Genomic DNA, 20,031 nt, shown 5'->3' with positions numbered 1-20,031 from the left:
CTGAAACTTGAATCAAACACCTGCTGTTCTTTCTTTTTAAGGTGGATTTTGCAAATCGAGAAAGTCAGCTGGCATTTTATCACTGTATGGAAAAATCTGGTCAAGATATCAGAGACTTTTATGAAATGTTAGCAGAAAGAAGGTATGTATTTTTTTTTCCAAGTAAGAAGGTATGTATTTTAAACCTATCATCATAGCTTGAATTTTAAACTTTCAAATACATCAAATTTAGATGGGGTTAACTTTTATTTTTCACTCCCCCCCTTTTTTAAAGATTTTATTTATTTATTTGACAGAGACACAGCAAGAGAGGGAACACAAGCAGAGGGAGTGAGATAGGCAGAAGCAGGCTTCTACTGAGCAGGGAACCTGATGTGGGGCTCAATCCCAGGACTCTGGGATCATGACCTAAGTTGAAAGCAGACACTTAATGACTGAGGCACCCAGGCACCCCTCACCCCTTTTATCTTCACTTACCCCCCAAATCTTTCCTTTTATCCCCTCATACAGAAACAGGTTTATTTTTATGAATCCAGTTTTCATGTGGCTCGTGGGATTTAGGTTAAGCTAAATACATTCCTCACTGAATGCTGCTAGAATTTGAAAGAATTACTGTTTTGCTAGATTATAACTTTGTGTACAAATCATCCTGCTTAACAGTTTTAAATTAAATATGATAACATGTTGAAGGGCACTGCAAACTGTTAAGTGCCTTGTATATTTAGTAACGACAACATCCAGATTATAACTGCATGTACTCAGACTGTTAGAAAATAATTGAGGGGCCTCTGGGTGGCTCATTCGGTTGAATGTCTGACTCTTGATCTTTGCTTAGGTCTTGATCTCAGTCAGGGTTGTGAGTTCAGGCCCTGCATTAGGCTCCACACAAGGCATGGAGCCTTCCTTAAAAAAAAATTTTTTTTTTTAAATTGAAAAGATTATCGGGAGCTTTTTTTTGTTTTAAATTTGAATCTTCTGTGGGGGTGCCTGGGTGGCTCAGCTGCTTTTGGCTCAGGTCATGATCCCAGTGTCCTGGGATCGAGCCCCACAGCAGGCTCCTTGCTCAGCGGAGAGCCTGCTTCTCCCTCTCCCACTCCCCTTGCTTGTGTTCCCTCTCTTGCTGTCTCTCTGTCAAATAAATAAATAAAATCTCTTTAACAATTTTTGAATCTTCTAAATAACTTGTGAATAAGTAAGCCAAAGCATATATAAATTGGTAACTTTAGCCATGTAAAAAATAAACCTTATTTCTTCTTCTTAATTTTTTTTTGGTCATGGTAATATTTGATTTTTTCTTTTCCTGCTTGTAGGAAACATTGCAGTTCTGAATCATGTTAAGTCTTATAGTTTGAACCAGGCTATCTCTATTAGCTTAAAACTGTCCCCAAACTGGTAATTGACTCTTTTCTGGACTGAATATATTAAAACACCCTAACATAGTGTCATCCAGTGCTTCAGTAGCCCATCACATTTGAAAATGGAAGCTATCATCCACATGGTCAAGCTGTTTGTCTAGACATGCCTCTGTGATTGAGTCTTCTGGAATGTCACCACTGGATCTCCACCCCGTACATATGTGTTAAAAGGCTGTGTGTGAAAAATGCCTTTAGACACTCTGGTTACTAAAGTTTGAAAGGGGGGTCTACAGGAAGTATTTGTCAGATCCTGATTGTGTTGCCAGAAACCTGTAGAATTACTGCCTGTTCTTTGCACTTTATTTTTGTTTAAGTCATAGAAGCGGTATATATATATATATATATGTGTGTGTGTGTGTGTGTGTATATTTTTTTTGAGTCCTTTCCTTGTGGAATATTGTATGATAGGCACTGAATACTGGGAAATTTTTTTTTTTTTTTAATTTAAAGATTTTATTTTTAACTAATCTCTACACCCAAATGTGGAAGTGAACTTAGAACCCCCAGACCAGGAATCGCATGCTCTACCAACTGACCCAGTCAGGCGGCCCTGGGGAGGGTGTATTTTTTTTTTTATTGTTTTTGCTTTGTTTTGTCTTTTAAGATTTCATTTGTTTATTTGACACACAGAGAGAGAGAGCACTAGCAGCGGGAGTGGTGGGCAGAGGGAGAGGAAGAAGTGGGCTCTCTGCCGAGCAGAGAGTCGGATATAGGGCTCGATTCCCAGGATCCTGGCATCGTGACCTGAGCTGAAGGCAGATACTTAACTGCGCCACACAGGCGCCCTCCCATACACTTACTAAGTTCAGAAAGTTTCCTTTTATTCCTCCTTTGATGAGGGTTTTTTCTTTCTTTCTTTTTTTTTTTTTAATCATGAAGGGGTCCTGGATTATCAGTTAAAATTATGTTTTTTCTTTATTAAGATGGTGGATAATGTTGATTGAATTTTGTATTTGAACCACTCTTGCATTCTTCTTTTTAAAAATATTTAATATATATTATATATATAATACATATATTTTAAAAATATTTAATAATGCAGTAATGATTTAATGAACATTTTTTAAGTGGGTTATGAAGCAGTAGGTATAGTAGACCCAATTTTATAAAACAAAAGCACATATATGCACATATATGCAAAGAAAAAAGACTGAAAAGATTTGTATACACATACACAAACATAGAATACATATGTTTATACACATACAGAAATTTATGTATAGCAGCATTTGTATCTATTTCAGCGTGTTTAGAGTATTAGTGATTTTTTTTTTAAGATTTTATTTATTTGTTTGAGAGAGAGAGAGAGAGAGTATGAGAGGGGAGAAGGTCAGAGGGAGAAGCAGACTCCCATGGAGCTGGGAGCCCGATGCGGGACACATCCCAGAACTCCAGGATCATGACCTGAGTCAAAGGCTTAACCAACTGAGCCACCCAGGTACTCTAGTGATTTTTTAAAAAAATTATTAACATGTATTATTTGTTTCAGGGGTACAGGTCTGTGACTCATCAGTCTTACACAATACACAGTGCTCACCACAACACATACCCTGGAGAGGTTTTTAATTTTTTTTTATTTTAATTTTTATTAAAGATTTTATTTATCCATTTGAGAGAGAGAGATAGTGAGAGAGAGCACAGGCAGGGAGAAAAGGGAGAAGCAGCCTCCCCACCAAACAGGGAGCCCGATACGGGGCTCGCTCCTTGGACCCTGGGACCACAACTGGAGCTGAGCTGAAAGCAGACGCCCAACTGACTGAGCCACCCAGGCACCCCTGGGGAGGTTTTTTAAAATGAAAAATGTACCCCACAGTCAAATTCCCAAAAGCTTGAACTACTAAGGATTTGATAGGTTTTTGCTAGTTGATGAATCCATAGCCCTCTAGCCAGAAAGTTAGTTTTGATACAAGGCTTTCCTGTGTCAGTTTGTGTATGTGTGTGTGAGAGAGGGTGCCTGTGCGTATGTTGGAGAATGTGTGGGCCTGTAGATAGAGGAAAACATTTTCCATCCTGGCTCCCCAAGTAGCAGCTTGAAGTCATTGTTAACATTGTAAGTGCTGGGGCACCTGAGTGGCTCAGTCATTAAGCGGCTGCTTTTAGCTCAGGTCATGATCCCAGGGTCCTGGGATCGAGCCCCACATCTGGCTCCCTGCACCGAGGGAAGCCTGCTTCTCCCTCTGCCCACTCCCCCTGCTTGTATTCCCTCTCCCACTGTTTCTCTCTCTCTCTCTCTCTGTCAAATAAATAAATAAAATCTTAAAAAAAAAACAAAACCCAAAACCTTCCATTTAAAAAAAAAAAACCCACAAAACATTCTAAGTGCTTATAGGAATCCTTCCCCTTAAGCTAGTGGAAAGTTTGTTGGTGTTCTAGTGGCACCTAAGACATAAAACATCCATTAGAATCTTCTGTGCATACATTAAATATTTTTCAAAGACTAGTGTCTTGTGAGGGTTGGATAATGCTGTGTGGGTGTTCATTTTTTATATTAATACTTAAATTCACTCATTTTACTGATGATCTGCCTCTGGCTTTGTTCTTTGGTTCTTACCCGTGGTTACTTATCCCTGTTGAGTGGAGTTTATCTCCTAATGTAGGAAGCAGGTGGATATGGGACTTAACTCTGACTCAGTTTTGCCCCATTTCGTTTCGGATGGCAGTGCTCACAGAATGCATTCCTTGCAATAGAACTTGAGGATCTTTGCCCTTTCTGTAGAGTGGAAGGAAGTCATCCCACTGAATAGTTAATGCAGGAATGAAAAAAATGCTTCCCCTCTAATGATAGCTTAGCTCAGGAATACAGTGACCAGTTTGCTTAGGGCACTGCAGTTTAAAAGTAGCTTTTCATTTATTCATTTATTATTTTCATTTATTATACTGTGTCAGAGAGGTAGGGCGGTGACTCTTCTCCTGTGTTACTTTTGGTGGGAACTGAAGATAGATGACTTCCCTGATAAGGTCACAGGCTAAGACGTTGGGCTGGAGATAAGCCCAGTGCTCCTACGTGCTAGTGCATTGAGCTTTACACTTTCCCAAAATGATTCTCAAGATGAATTTACAGGATCCGATCCAATTATGCTTTAGGTGAATTTCCCACCTACTTAGGGGAGTTGGGATGTTGTACAGTCATGTGAACAGAGTTCTCTCAAAACCCGGCTTTTCCAGGTTCTTTGGAGACCCTTTTTGTCCAAGGTACAAGTGTGCAGTTGTACTCTCCTGCTTGACTTGTATTCTTTGCGGGCAGGAACACTCATTTCTTTTGGTGGTTGGGGCCCAGCAAAATATGTCCAAAATCAATTGTTTACACATATGCCTTTGATTTATGTAACTTCGTATTTTTGGATATAGTTTTATTTAGTTTGATTAATCTAAAACATACTTGAGACTGGTTTTTATAGTATGATTTGAAGCCTACTGTTAACGTGGGCAGTGAGCCAGTGATCGTTCTAGGTGTCTCAATCACTTTATATTAGAAAGCATACAGTGTGTTTACCTTTATGTATGAAAAGGTGCTTCCTTGGAGTTTGAATTTACGTTGGTGATGAATTAAATTAGCCGAATTCCATGCCTTATAACATTTATTTTAAGGTAGCTGGTCATTATTTAGGCAAAGAATCTGATTCCTCTGAAACTTTAGAAAGATCATCTTGAATCCAGTTAAACAAAATGATATAGATATACCCTAATATGTTCTCTTTGGACTGAGAAATTCTGTGTAAGTTCGTGGAATAATGTGTTATTGGTGCTCCCAGTGTTTGAATGTTGTCTTAGATGCTTCATCTAAGAGAACATTCTTGGAGAGTGGGCTAGCACACCACCCCGGAGTAGCTTTGACATATTTTTCTAAGGTTCATTTTTTCAACAGATACTTCAATGCCTCCTATGAGCCAAACACTGTTACAGGAAGATCCCAAAAAAGCTAATGCCTATAGGGGCTTAAATTCTAGATTTTTTAATGTTTCAGTAAGCCACTAGTGGCAGTACTGCACAGAATGTATGACTTGCTTGAGGGAACAGAAATGGAGGGTGAGGGTGCCTGGATGGCTCAGTGGGTTAAGCCTTTGCCTTTGGCTCAGGTCGTGATCTCAGGGTCCTTAGATTGAGTCCCGCTTCAGGCTCTCTGCCAACTTATGATCTCTGTCTGTCAAATAAATAAATAAAATCTTAAAAAAAAAAAAAAAGGAATCAATCTCTGTTATGGGTGAATTTTATTTTATCTGTCTTACATGTTCTTGTGTGTACATTTAATCCTATCTTGAATGCCCCCGGATAGGTCACTATAAAAGAAACCATGGTGAATTCCTTTACAGTTGAGGAATCCTCTCACAAAGCTTGTGTTCAATTGGTGGCTTGGGGAAAAGTAACATTCCTGAAGGCCAAGTATGTGCCTCACATTATGTCCGGAAAGTTCTTAAAACTGGTATCTTATTTAATCCTCTTAAGAGCCTTATGAGGAAAGGTTACCACTGTTTTACAAGTGAGGAGACAGCTAAGGGAGACTGGCCTGCCCCCCCCCTTTTTTTTAAATTATGAATTGAGAGAATGCATTATTATCAGTATCATATGGGTCACGTAGGTAGGAGGATTTCACTTAAATTATTCTCTTTATTTCCCAGTAATGCAGTTGTTTCCCAAGTTGTGGTAAGAATATCTTTTGATAGAAAAGTAATTATGAAAGACTTAGAAATGTGGGGATGTGATACTGTTTACTAGTGCTCATTAGAAGTCATGACACCTCAACCAAAGGAATGAAAAGGGCTGAAGTGCTGTCTATTAGAAACATAATGCAAACTAAATTCGTGGTTTTAAATTTCCTAGTCGACACAGTAAAAAAATGAAAAGAAAAGGTAAAATTAATTTTATTCAACTCAGTATTTCTAAAGTAATAATATTTCAACATATATTCAATCTAAATAAATTACTGAAGTATTTCTTTTTTTATTTTTTTTCAAACTAAATCTACCAAGTCCAGTGTGTATTCTGTATTCACATCTCAAATTTCAAGTTCTCAATAGCCATGCGTGGATTTTGGCTACAGATGGTATTGGATGGTCCATGTCTAACTAATGAGTAAACAATGGCAAAGTTTTTTTTAAGATTTTATTTATTTGAGAGAGCGAGGGGGCTGGGGGAGTGGCAGAGGGAGAGTTGGGGAAGCAGACTGTCTGCTGAGCAGGGAGCCCCATGTGCTCGATCCCAGGACTCTGTAATCTCATGTGTGTGATTTAATGCGTCAGTGACAAGAAAACAAAAGAACTAATACATTCTTTTTCATATTTGGTAGAGAGGAACGAAGGGGCTCTTACGACTATAGCCAAGATCGTACATATTATGAGAACGTTCGTACGCCAGGCGCATATCCTGAGGATTCCAGACGGGACTATCCAGCCCGAGGGCGAGAATTTTATTCAGAATGGGAAACTTACCAAGGAGACTACTATGAATCACGATACTATGACGATCCTCGCGAGTACAGGGATTACAGAAGTGATCCTTATGAACAAGATATTCGGGAGTACAGTTACCGGCAAAGGGAACGAGAGCGAGAACGCGAAAGGTTTGAGTCTGACCGGGACAGAGACCACGAGAGGAGGCCGATTGAGCGCAGTCAGAGCCCAGTGCACTTGCGGCGCCCACAGAGTCCTGGAGCATCCCCCTCACAGTCGGAGCGGTTGCCAAGTGATTCTGAAAGGAGGATTTACAGCCGATCCTCAGACCGGAGTGGGAGCTGTAGCTCACTTTCTCCTCCAAGATACGATAAACTTGACAAATCTCGTTTGGAACGCTATAGTAAAAATGAGAAGACAGATAAAGAAAGGACTTTTGATCCTGAGAGAGTGGAAAGAGAGAGACGCTTAATAAGGAAGGAAAAAGTGGAAAAGGACAAAACCGAAAAGCAGAAACGAAAAGGAAAAATTCATTCCCCGAGTTCTCAGTCTTCAGAGACAGACCAAGAAAATGAAAGAGAACAGAGCCCTGAAAAATCAAGGAGTTCTAATAAACCGAGCAGAGAGAAAGCTGACAAAGAAGGAGTAGCAAAAAACCGCCTGGAGCTCATGCCCTGTGTGGTTTTGACTCGAGTGAAAGAGAAAGAGGGGAAAGTTATTGACCACACTCCTTTGGAAAAGCTGAAAGCCAAGCTTGATAATGACACTGCCAAGTCTTCTGCCCTAGATCAGAAACTCCAGGTCTGTCAGACGGAGCCTGCTAAGTCTGACTTGACTAAACTGGAATCTGTTCGAATGAAAGTGCCAAAGGAAAAGGGACTGTCAAGCCACGTAGAAGTGGTAGATAAGGAAGGTAGGCTTAAGCCCAGGAAGCACCTAAAACCAGAGCAGACTGCCGACGGGGTCAGCGCTGCGGATTTGGAAAAACTGGAAGCAAGGAAGAGGCGTTTCGCAGATTCCAATCTGAAAGCAGAAAGGCAAAAATCAGAAGTCAAGAAAAGTAGTCCAGAGATGGAAGACGCTCGGGTACTTTTAAAAAAGCAGCCTGACCTATCGTCTAGAGATGTCATTCTGCTGAGGGAAGGAGAATCAGAAAGAAAGCCTGTGAGGAAAGAAATTCTTAAACGAGAATCTAAAAAAATCAAACTAGACAGACTTAATGCTGTTCCCAGCCCCAAAGACTGTCAGGAGCTTGCCAGTGTTTCTGCTGGGACTGGCTTGAGGCCCAACTCAGACCTGCAAGCGAGGCTGGGAGAACTGGTGTGCGAATCTGTGGAAAATCAAGAAATCCCGTCAAAAAAACCCATTCCCTCAAAACCACAACTCAAACAGCTGCAGTTACTAGATGATCAAGGACCAGAGAGAGAAGATATTAGGAAAAACTATTGCAGTCTTCGCGATGAGACACTTGAATGTAAATCAGGCCAAGAGAAACCACAGTCAGTAAATACTGAAGAAAAAATTGGCATTGATATTGATCACACGCAGAGTTACCGAAAACAAATGGAGCAGAGTCGTAGAAAACAGCAGATGGAGATGGAAATTGCCAAGTCTGAGAAGTTCGGCAGTCCCAAAAAAGATGTAGATGAATATGAAAGACGGAGTCTGGTTCACGAGGTGGGCAAACCCCCCCAAGATGTCACGGATGACTCTCCTCCCAGCAAAAAGAAAAGGATGGACCACGTTGATTTTGATGTCTGCACCAAGAGAGAGAGGAATTACAGGAGTTCGCGCCAAATCAGTGAAGACTCCGAAAGGACTGGCGGCTCTCCCAGTATTCGGCATGGTTCCTTCCACGAGGAGGACGACCCTGTGGGCTCCCCGAGGCTCGTGTCAGTAAAAGGGTCTCCTAAAGTAGATGAAAAAGGTCTCCCCTATTCTAACATGACAGTCAGAGAGGAGTCCTTAAAGTTTAATCCTTACGATTCTAGCAGGAGAGAACAGATGGCAGACATGGCCAAAATAAAGCTCTCTGTCTTGAATTCTGAAGATGAACTAAATCGGTGGGATTCTCAAATGAAACAGGATGCCAGCAGATTTGACGTGAGTTTCCCAAACAGCATAATTAAGAGAGACAGCCTTCGAAAGAGGTCTGTGCGTGACTTGGAACCTGGTGAGGTGCCTTCTGATTCTGATGAAGATGGTGAGCACAAGCCCCACTCACCCAGAGCCTCTGCTCTATATGAGAGCTCTCGGCTGTCTTTTTTATTGAGGGACAGAGAAGATAAACTGCGTGAGCGAGATGAGAGACTCTCCACTTCTTTAGAAAGGAACAAATTTTATTCTTTTGCACTGGATAAGACAATCACACCAGACACCAAGGCTTTGCTCGAGAGAGCTAAATCGCTGTCTTCATCTCGAGAAGAAAATTGGTCTTTTCTTGATTGGGACTCCCGTTTTGCTAATTTTCGAAACAACAAAGATAAAGAAAAGGTTGACTCGGCTCCAAGACCTATTCCGTCCTGGTACATGAAAAAAAAGAAAATTCGGACTGATTCGGAAGGAAAAATGGATGATAAAAAAGATGATCATAAAGAAGAAGAACAGGAAAGACAGGAATTATTTGCATCTCGTTTTTTACACAGCTCAATCTTTGAACAAGATTCCAAGCGACTGCAGCATCTAGAGAGAAAAGACGAAGACTCAGACTTCATTTCGGGTAGGTTGTATGGGCGGCAGACATCCGATGGCGCAAACAGCACAGCCGATTTGATTCAAGAGCCCGTAGTTCTTTTCCATAGCAGATTTATGGAACTCACACGAATGCAACAGAAAGAGAAGGAAAAAGACCAGAAACCCAAAGAGGCTGAGAAACAGGAAGATACTGAGGATCATCCTGAGACCCCAGAATCGGCTTCTGAGAGTAAAGAGTCAGAGCTGAAGGCTCCCCCTCCGCCTGGGCCTCCTGCCGTCACAGCTGCAGCTCCAGAGTCAGCCTCGTCGTCACTGGAGAAGACGACAGCCATTGAAAAAGCAGGGGAGGTGCCAGTGGCGACAGAAGAGAAACCCAGGGAGCTGGCCTCCACCTCAGAAGAAGCAAAGCCCGTGTCTGAGCAGGCGGCCACCGCTGTGCAGCAAACCGAGCAGGCCGACCTGCCCTCGGGAGCGGACACCAGGAAAGACGCTGCTGGGCCTCCCTCGGTTGCGGAAGAGGGCTCATCCGCTGACCTGCTGCCTTACCTGGACACCAAGCCTCCGACTCCTGGGGCCTCGTTTTCCCAGGCAGAGGTCACCGCAGATCCGGAACCTGATAGTGCCCAGCCGCCTTCAAAACCGACCCAGAAGCCTGAGGAAGCTGATGAGGCAAAAGTGGAAAAGCCAAACTCCGCTGCTGATGTTGAACCTAACGCAAATCAGAAAGCTGAAGTTGTCCCTGAGGTTCAGCCTCAAGCTTCTGAGGACGTTGAGGTTGAGCCTCCGGTGGCTACGAAAGATAAAAAGCCAAACAAAAGCAAGCGTTCCAAGACCCCCGTCCAGGCCGCCGCAGCAAGTACTGTGGAGAAGCCCGTCACCAGGAAGAGCGAGCGCATAGACCGGGAGAAACTCAAGCGGTCCAATTCTCCTCGGGGAGAAGCCCAGAAGCTTCTAGAGTTGAAGATGGAGGCAGAGAAGATTACCAGGACTGCCTCCAAAAACTCAGCCGCAGACACGGAACACCCTGAACCGAGTCTGCCCCTCAGTCGAACAAGGCGCCGGAACGTGAGGAGTGTCTATGCGACCATGGCTGACCACGAGAGCCGCTCTCCTGTCAAGGAGCCTGCGGAGCAGCCACGGGTGACCAGGAAGAGACTGGAGCGAGAGCTGCAGGAGGCCGCGGCGGTCCCCACCACCCCGAGGAGGGGGAGGCCTCCGAAAACACGCCGCCGTGCTGAAGAAGAAGAGGAGACCGAGGCGAAAGAACCAGTTGAGACAGTCAGACCAGCCGAGGGATGGAGGTCCCCACGAGCCCAGAAGTCAGGAGCTGCTGGCGGCCCACAAGGCAAAAGGGGGAAAAATGAGCCAAAAGTAGATGCTGAACGTCTGGAAGCCGCAGCTGAGGTGAGTCCCCAAGTAAACGTGAAAGAAAACACAAAAGCCAAAGCTGATAAAGAAGAAGCAGGAAGTGAACAAAAACGTGACAAAAAGGAACTTAGCACAGACAAAAATGCGCCAGAAGCGCCTGCAGTTGAAGTGGTGGAGAAAAAAACAGCGCCCGAAAAAAACTCCAAGTCAAAGAGAGGAAGATCTCGAAACTCCAGGTCAGCAGCGGACAAGGCTGCTAATCTGAAAAACGTGGACACCAGCGTCAGTCCGAGTGCGGCGGCAGGCCCCGGGGGGCTGGCGGTGGACAAGGAGGCGGAGGTGGCGGCTGGCCCCGCCGAGAAGAGCGAGAGTCCGCAGAAGGAAGGGAGTTCATCGTCCCAGCCGAGCAGTGGTGCAGCCCCTCCGGACACGGCAGCGGAGCAGAAGGAAGGGGTGTCGGCCTCCGCGCCGTCCCCGGAAGCCAACCAGCTAGCCAAGCAGATGGAGCTGGAGCAGGCTGTGGAGAACATCGCGAAGCTCACCGAAAGCGCCGCCGCGGCCTTCAAGGCGGCGGCCGCCGATGCACCAGAGGGCCTCTCCACCGAGGACGGGGACAAGCCGGCACACCAGGCTAGTGAGACAGAACTGGCTGCAGCCATTGGCTCCATCATCAATGACATTTCTGGGGAGGCAGAGAGTTTCCCAGCAGCTGCACCTTACCCTGCGGAATCCCAGACAGACCTGCAGCCCCGCTCTCAGGCGCCGCAGCCCCCTGGGGAAGGAATGGAGCCCGAGACCAAGGAGGCCGTGTCTGGCCTCTTGGAGACCGAAGCTGCTACAGAATCTTCTGGGCCACCAGCCAGTGCCCCTGACCCCCCAGCAGGCCCACCAGATACCAAGGAAGCTGGGGGGAATAGTGGCGAAACCTCCCAGCCAGTGCCAGAAGCCAGAGGACCGAAAGAAGCAGAAGTCCCTCTTGCTCGGAAAGAGAAAGGGCGCCAGAAGACAAGTCGATCACGTCGCAAACGGAATACAAATAAGAAAACGGGGGCCGCTGCAGAGACCCAGGCCACCGAACCTGACCAAGTACAAAGCAAGAGTCCCGCTACAGCTGAGGGGACAGCGGTGCCACCCCCAGAAACTCCACAGGAAGAGCAGCAGAGAGAAAAGCCCCAGCCCGCTCCACCCGAGTCCTGTGCTTCCGACCCAAGCAAGACTCCGTCCATCGAGAATCTGTCCCAAGAGAGCAGCGTCGAAGCAAAGACTCCCACCAGAGCGCCTGCGCCCCCAGACCTTCCCCCTCCCTCCCAGCCCGCATCAGTGGAGGAGGAGCCGCAAGCCAGATTCAAGGTGCATTCCATCATTGAGAGTGACCCCGTGACCCCACCCAGTGACTCAAGCACACCCACCCCCACGGTCCCTTTGGTAACTGCAGCAAAGCTCCCACCCCCTGTTGCCTCTGGTGGCGTGCCACACCAGAGTCCCCCTCCTAAGGTCACAGAGTGGATCACCAGGCAGGAGGAGCCTCGGGCTCAGTCCACCTCATCTCCAGCTCTTCCCCCAGACACAAAAGCTTCTGACATTGACACCAGCTCCAGTACGCTGAGGAAGATCCTCATGGACCCCAAATATGTCTCCGCCACTGGCATCACTTCCACGAGTGTCACAACTGCGATTGCAGAGCCTGTCAGCGCTGCCCCTTGCCTGCACGAGGCACCACCCCTGCCTCCAGTTGAGCCTAAAAAGCCACTTGTAGAAGAAAAACCAGCAGCTTCAGTACCCAACACCTCCGACACGCAGGCCCCAGAGGTTCCAGTAGCGGCTGAAAAGGAAAAGGTGGCTCCAGTCATCGCTCCCAAAATCACTTCTGTGATTAGCCGGATGCCTGTGAGCATTGATCTGGAGAACTCGCAAAAGATAACTCTGGCAAAACCAGCTCCGCAGACCCTGACCGGCCTCGTGAGTGCTCTGACGGGCCTGGTGAACGTCTCCTTGGTCCCAGTCAACGCCCTGACGGGCCCCGTGAACGCCCTGAAGGGCCCCGTGAAGGGCTCAGTGGCCACGCTGAAGGGTTTGGTGAACACTCCTGCTGGCCCCGTGAACGTCCTCAAGGGGCCAGTGAATGTTCTGACGGGGCCGGTGAACGTTCTCACTGCTCCGGTGAATGCCGCCGTGGGCGCGGTGAATGCAGCCGCGGGCACGGTCAACGCCACTGTGGGCACCGTGAACGCCACTGCCGGCGCCATGAATGCAGGCGCCGTGACTGTCACAGCGGGGGCAGTGACCGCTGCATCTGGCAGTGCGACCGCCACTACAACAGGCACCGTGACGGTGGCAGGTGCAGTGATCACACCGTCGGCAAAGTGCAAACCCAGAGCCAGCACTAATGAGAACAGTCGGTTTCACCCGGGGTCTATGTCCGTGATCGACGACCGCCCGGCAGACGCAGGCTCTGGTGCCGGGCTGCGCGTGAACACGTCCGAAGGGGTCGTGCTCCTGAGCTACTCGGGGCAGAAGACTGAAGGGCCGCAGCGGATCAGCGCCAAGATCAGCCAGATCCCCCCGGCCAGTGCCATGGACATTGAGTTCCAGCAGTCAGTGTCCAAGTCCCAGGTCAAGCCTGATTCTGTCACCCCGTCACAGCCTTCGCCCAAAGGCCCCCAGGCTCCTTCGGGCTATGCCAATGTGGCCACTCACTCTACTCTGGTACTGACGGCCCAGACGTATAACGCGTCTCCTGTGATTTCATCCGTGAAGGCAGACCGTCCGTCCTTGGAGAAGCCCGAGCCCATTCACCTCTCTGTGTCCACACCTGTCACCCAGGGTGGCACAGTGAAGGTTCTCACCCAGGGCATAAACACGCCCCCAGTGCTGGTGCACAACCAGCTGGTCCTCACCCCAAGCATAGTCACCACTAATAAAAAGCTTGCTGACCCTGTCACCCTCAAAATAGAGACCAAGGTCCTCCAGCCCGCGAATCTGGGGTCCGCCCTCAATCCCCACCACCCTCCTGCTCTGCCCAGCAAACTGCCTGCAGAAGTGAACCACGTCGCCTCGGGGCCCAGTACCCCAACGGATCGAACGGTCACCCACTTGGCAGCCACAAAGCCAGATGCGCACTCTCCTCGGCCCAGCGGGCCGGCGCCGGCCCCATTCCCGAGAACGTGCCACCCCAGCAGCACCGCGTCCGCCGCGCTCTCCACGAACGCCACGGTCATGCTGGCTGCGGGCATTCCCGTGCCTCAGTTCATCTCCAGCATACACCCGGAGCAGTCTGTCATCATGCCGCCCCACAGCATCACCCAGACTGTGTCCCTGAGCCACCTGTCCCAGGGCGAGGTGAGAATGAACACTCCCACACTACCCAGCATCACGTACAGCATCCGGCCGGAGACCCTTCACTCTCCGCGGGCCCCTCTGCAGCCCCAGCAGATAGAGGTCAGGGCCCCGCAGCGCGCGGGCACACCGCAGCCGGCTGCAGCCGGCGTGCCGGCCCTGGCCCCCCAGCACCCTCCTGAGGAGGAAGTGCATTACCACCTCCCTGTCGCTCGAGCTGCGGCCCCCGTGCAGTCCGAGGTGCTGGTCATGCAGTCCGAGTACCGCCTGCACCCCTACACCGTGCCCCGGGACGTGAGGATCATGGTGCATCCGCACGTGACGGCAGTCAGCGAGCAGCCCCGGGCGGCCGACGGGGTGGTAAAGGTGCCACCGGCCAGCAAGGTCCCACAGCAGCCCGGGAAGGACGCCGCCAAGACGGCGGAAGCCAAGGCGGCCCCAGCCCCGGCCCCGGCCCCCCACGGGGAGGCCCGCATCCTCACGGTCACGCCCAGCAACCAGCTACAGGGGCTGCCTCTGACCCCGCCTGTGGTGGTGACCCACGGCGTGCAGATCGTGCACTCCAGTGGGGAGCTGTTCCAGGAGTACAGATACGGAGACATCCGCACCTACCACGGCCCTGCTCAGCTCACACACACTCAGTTTCCTGCCGCCGCCTCCATCGGTCTACCTCCTCGGACCAAGGCTCCTGCTCAGGTAAGTGCCACACAGCAGCCGTCCTCCCTGTGGTGGTTGAGTTGCCGGCCCCGTCCCAGACACATGTTCCCTTTCTGTGAGTTTAAGAGGAGCTTCCGAAACTGCAGGGTTCGGGAATCCGATCACTATGCAGAGGACGGAGGCCCGGGAAGGCGCTCTCTGAGGGATCTCATGGTGCTCGTGGCGGGGGGGGGGGTGGGGGTTGCCTCTTGTGTGCAGGGGTGTGGGGGAGAGTGGGTGGGTGACCTCTTCCTGGAACCCTCAATCCTGAGTGCCCAAGAGGATCACTGCGTGGGCCTGACTTCGGGGATGCCTGCAGCTGACCCTGCCCAAGAGCCCACAGCTGGGGGCCAGGGGGCCAGGTGCCGTGTGTGACACGCTCTCCACTCCATTCCCCTCTCCCCTGCTGAACTCCAGGGCCCAGCTCCTGAAGGTGAGCCCTTGCAGCCCACTCAGCCTGCACAGCCTACACAGCCTACACAGCCTGCCCAACCCGTGCAGTCCACACAGCCTGCCCAGCCCACGCAGCCTTGCCAGCCCACCCAGCTCAGCCAGCCGGGCCAGCCACCAAGCGGCAAGATGCCTCAGGTCTCCCAGGAGGCGAAGGGGACCCAGACAGGAGTAGACCAGCCTCGCCTCCCAGCCGTACCTGCAAGCAGGCCAGCCGAGCCTCATGTGCAGGTTCAGAGGGCACAGGCAGAAACGAGCCAGACTTCCTACCCCTCCCCTGTGTCCGTCTCCATGAAGCCTGACCTCCCGGCCCCTCTCCCTGCTCAGGCTGCCCCAAAGCAGCCGTTGTTTGTCCCCACAACCTCAAGCCCCAGCACCCCTCCAGGACTGGCTCTGACACACACCGAAGCCCAGCCCGCTCCCAAACCGGATTCTGCTCCACACCTGACTTCCCAGAGGCCTGTGGATATGGTCCAGCTTCTGAAGGTAAGTCTGGGCAGAGGGACTCCCGCTCCCCTCCCAGCTTTGTGTCGTGTTGAGTGTTGTCCTCCGGTCCCCACTTAGACTATTCAGCTGTCGCCTGGGGTCATGTCCAGCATGGCTCTGCTCTGTAGCCGTGAGCTTACTTCTGTGTGTCTCCCCGAGAGCAGAAGTACCCCATCGTGTGGCAGGGCCTCCTGGCCCTCAAGAACGACACGGCTGCCGTGCAGCTGCACTTCGTCTCTGGCAACAACGTGCTGGCCCATCGGTCTCTGCCCCTCTCTGAAGGCGGCCCCCCGCTGAGGATCGCCCAGAGGATGCGGCTGGAGGCCTCGCAGCTGGAAGGGGTTGCCCGAAGGATGACGGTGAGCTTTGGGGCCCAGGCGAGCACCGGCCGTGCCCATGAGGATGTGGCTCGCCCCCACCTGCCCATCTCCCTGGCTTGCCCACCCGGCATGTTCTGTCTCCCGCCAGCGTGTAAAATGCCTCTAGGCTCAGAACCGTTTTTTCAGGCAACAAATAGGGAGGACTTTAAGGTCACTCCAGTGGGGTGGGGGCTCTTGTGGACTCCGCAGCTGAACCCCGAGGTTGGACAGGCCTCTGCATGGGGCTGCTGTCTTGAGGGGAGGCCGCTGATGACTGACGGCTGCTGATGCCACAGGTGGAGACGGATTACTGTCTGCTGCTGGCTCTGCCCTGTGGCCGTGACCAAGAGGATGTCGTGAGCCAGACCGAGTCCCTCAAGGCGGCCTTCATCACCTATCTGCAGGCCAAGCAGGCGGCAGGGATCATCAACGTCCCCAACCCTGGCTCCAATCAGGTCAGCCGAGTGTCCTCACCTGGGGTGCACACATGGGGGCCGGTCTCGGCTGGTCAGGCCGTCTAATGGGGTGGCCTGGGCTACCGGTGCCAACTCAGAGGCCGCCAGAGGTTTCTCAGAGGTGGGCAGGAGGGCGTTTTGGATAGAGAACTTGAGTGTAGAGGTGGGGCCTCCATGGCCCATCCCGGATCTAACCCCGGGACAGCTAAGACACAGCTAAGACCGCACAGGTGTTTAGCTCTGTACTGAGGAGCAGGTTCCCAGGAGAGTTGGGGGGACAATAGTTTGCGGACAGCTAGGCTCCTCGGGGTGGAGAGAGTCGTGGGGGCACGAGCCGACGGGGAAGCTGACTCACCCAGGCTCTGTGTGTTGCGCCCCTTCAGGGCCCCCGGTTGGAAAGGCTGAAGAATGGTAATGGGGTGGCTGAGGTGCAGACGGGGGATCCCACTCTTCTCTCTCGTCCCCCTCTCCAGCCTGCCTACGTGCTGCAGATCTTCCCGCCCTGCGAGTTCTCGGAGAGCCACCTGTCCCGTCTGGCCCCCGACCTCCTTGCCAGCATCTCCAACATTTCTCCCCATCTTATGATTGTCATCGCCTCCGTGTGAGCCACTGAATGGTCGCCACTCGGTGTATTTCCCTGAGGCTCTGCAGCAAAAAGTAAACCCAGGACCCCCCCGTCGCGTGGAGGAAGCAGCTGCTGAAGGGGACACCCTCCACAGCCAGCCGCCAGCCTCGCCCTCGAGCCCGCTCCCCGCCAGGCTCCGGGGGACAGACCCCTCTGGGCAGTGGTGCTGCTACCTGTGTGTTTACATGACATTAGCCCAAGGACAGACCACCAACCGATGGACTCTGCAGACACCTTGGGGCTGGGTTTCTCTCTCCTCTTTTGGGAGAAAAGGAACTGGGCAGTGGAATTAATTTTTTGTTGTTTTTGTTTTTAAGAAACAAAACAGAACTGCCTTTGCACTAAATTAGTGACTTGGACTTTTGCACAGTGAAGACAGGCTGTGACACTCTGGATGTCTTGGTGTACCTGCAACGCACATCGAGGACTCGAGCGCAGGACTTCAGGCTTCTGCTGAAACACTGGGGTCAAGGAACATTTCATTGGGTTGTTTTGTCCCCGCCTGCCCTTCCCCTTGCTCGTTTGGATGTGTCACCTTTCTTAATTCTCCTGCCACCATCTTTGATTCACCCGGATGTACAGTTTACAATCGCAAAAGAGCAAACAGAAGGATTTTCTTTCCTGGTGGGATATGCAGAACTTGGGATGTGTGTATATATAAATATATAATATATATAAATATATATAATACTGACTTAAAAAATCAAATTCCCCTGACATACATTTTTTTTAATCTGTGCCAAAAATGTGTTTTCAGAGAAAAATCTTATTTTCATACTCAGACTTTGTATTGTCACTCATTTGTATAAGTGCGCTTCGTTACAGCACGGGCCCTGCCCCCGCGATTTGGAAGTGTCACACACACAAAAAAGACTGTACAAAAAAGACTGGCTTCCCCTCTTCCTGTTACCTTGACCTCTTCTCTCCCCCCCGCCCCCGACTTCCTAACACTTATTAATTTATGAAACTGGTTTTCTCAGCGCAGTTTTGTTTTGTGTGTCCATTGGATTACAAACTTTATTAAAAAATACAAAACACGTCAAGTGTGGATGTGATTGTCACTTGAGTGGGACGACCAAGGGTCCTTTGCTTACGGGAACAGCTGGCCCTCATCCCACTTCTGTTTCCCTCCCCAAGTCTGTCCACGGGACCTGCTCCCTTCCTGCCACTTAATCCTCCCCAAGCGTCGTGTTCTCTTGTACAAGAGGTTTCTGCCACAGACTGAACTTATTTGTTCTCGGGTAACGTGGAAGGCACTTCAGAGTTGGGGTGGGGGAGGAACCCCCTGCCAGGCAAACTCAGGAACCTCACAGGCAAGCTTTGGTGTCTTGGCTCTTTGCCCCTTCCTCGTGCGGGTCTGGAGCGGGCTGGCCCGGCAGCAGCAGAGGCACAGCTAGGCCCAGTGCCAGCAAGGAGGATGGGGCTACCGGGCCCGGCTTCCCCTGCAGCTGGACCCACTACAAGCTGGGGGGGGTGGGGGTGGGGCAGGGAGGGGGGACAGGGACCACAGAGTTGATGGTCTCACTTGAGATAATCACGGGGCTCTCTGAGGGATTACAGCTGCTTGGAGCAAACCAGAGGGGCAGAGACGGTGTCCGCTCTCCCTGCCGAGAGGCTTAAGGATGAGCTGTTCCACGGCCCCTGCTGGCTGTGTCCCCCGCCTCCCCCATCAAAGCTCCTGGCCACGCGTTTCTGACCCTCAGCCTGGTCGTAGACTCCCATCAATTCACGGCAAATCAATGTTCCCAGGAGAACGGGGCACGGGCTTGGCCTTGATCCTGTGAAGTGAGTGTGGAGCCCTCCTGCTTCCCCAAGCCCAACAGAACTGGGCCCGTGGCCTGGCAGGCCCGGCTCTCTGCCTACCTTGCTGTGGCTGAATGGACTTCTGAGCTGGGCTCTCTCTGGGGTGCCTGGATCCTGGTAAGCCAACCCCACTGGGTCACAGCAGGGTCACAGCTGTGCTCCGTGGCAGAGAGGGGAGCTCAGGTCCTGAAGCTGAACAGGTGAGAAGCCCGAGGAGGAGACCGGATGAGGGGATGGGGTGTGTAGAGCCACAGTCTCTCCGGCCCCAAGCGTGCTGCCCAGACCCTGACTCAGGACAAGGAAGCCAGTTCTTTTCCCAGACGGGTCCAGAGTCACCAGTCCCATTCTGCGGGAGGGACAGCCTGGCTTGGCCGGGAAACGGGCCGGTGTCGGCCGGTCCCTGGGTGGAGCAGCCCTTCCGTGGCACTGGCCACAGCTCCGCCAGCTCCCCCCCACACCCCCACAGGGAGCTCTAGGCAGCATTAGAAAATAATCAAATTTATTCTCTCTAGGGAACGGGGCCACCCCTCTCAGATGCAGGGTGCCATCCATCCTTAAATAAACAGTCACAAGGAGGGACACCTGCTCACTCAGCAGGCGGCGGACATTCAGGGGCTGCGGGGGGCGTCTCTGCCAGAGCGGGCTGGCCATCGGCCGCATCCCGAGGGCGGAAGACCAGCTCCCCAGCCTGCAGCACCTGCCCGGCCGGCCACGCGCTGCCCGGCCCGTACTGCTGGTAGAAGTCCGCGTCTGTCTGGAACATGACCAATGCCTGGGCCGTGTGGATCCGCACGTGCTGGGCCAGGCTGTTTGCGTCCAGGAACTTGTCCCCACAGGAGTCGCAGGCATAGAGGATGTGGGTGTTGGGGTCTGTGGGAGGCAGAGGCCGTGGTCAGGCAGGGGAGAGCCCTCGGGGTGGGGGTGGGGGCACCAGTTTTCAGGCTCCAGGCGGCCCCT

The 20,031-nt window shown here is 51.0% G+C and overlaps 2 protein-coding genes across 3 annotated transcripts in view; one reads left to right on the top strand and one right to left on the bottom strand.

Moving 5' to 3' along the window:
* SPEN (spen family transcriptional repressor) overlaps positions 1-17,399 on the top strand; it is a 94,327-nt gene extending 76,928 nt beyond the window's left edge. The window contains exons 10-15 of the mRNA XM_080801345.1: positions 42-142; positions 6,700-14,896; positions 15,314-15,832; positions 15,997-16,191; positions 16,488-16,646; positions 17,120-17,399. Coding sequence (XP_080657471.1) covers positions 42-142; positions 6,700-14,896; positions 15,314-15,832; positions 15,997-16,191; positions 16,488-16,646; positions 17,120-17,251 — 9,303 coding nt within the window. The 3' untranslated portion in view covers positions 17,252-17,399. The remainder of the gene's footprint in view (positions 1-41; positions 143-6,699; positions 14,897-15,313; positions 15,833-15,996; positions 16,192-16,487; positions 16,647-17,119) is intronic.
* Positions 17,400-18,265: 866 nt separating this feature from the next.
* ZBTB17 (zinc finger and BTB domain containing 17) overlaps positions 18,266-20,031 on the bottom strand; it is a 31,774-nt gene continuing 30,008 nt past the window's right edge. For both annotated transcript variants that reach the window (XM_080801346.1, XM_080801347.1), the window contains one exon: positions 18,266-19,944. In XM_080801346.1, the coding sequence (XP_080657472.1) occupies positions 19,661-19,944 (284 nt within the window). In that variant the 3' untranslated portion in view covers positions 18,266-19,660. The remainder of the gene's footprint in view (positions 19,945-20,031) is intronic.

This window comes from Martes martes (assembly GCF_963455335.1).
Source record: "Martes martes genome assembly, chromosome: 4".
In the NCBI taxonomy this organism is placed as follows: Eukaryota; Metazoa; Chordata; class Mammalia; order Carnivora; family Mustelidae; genus Martes; species Martes martes.
This window is presented reverse-complemented; position numbering and strand designations above follow the sequence as displayed.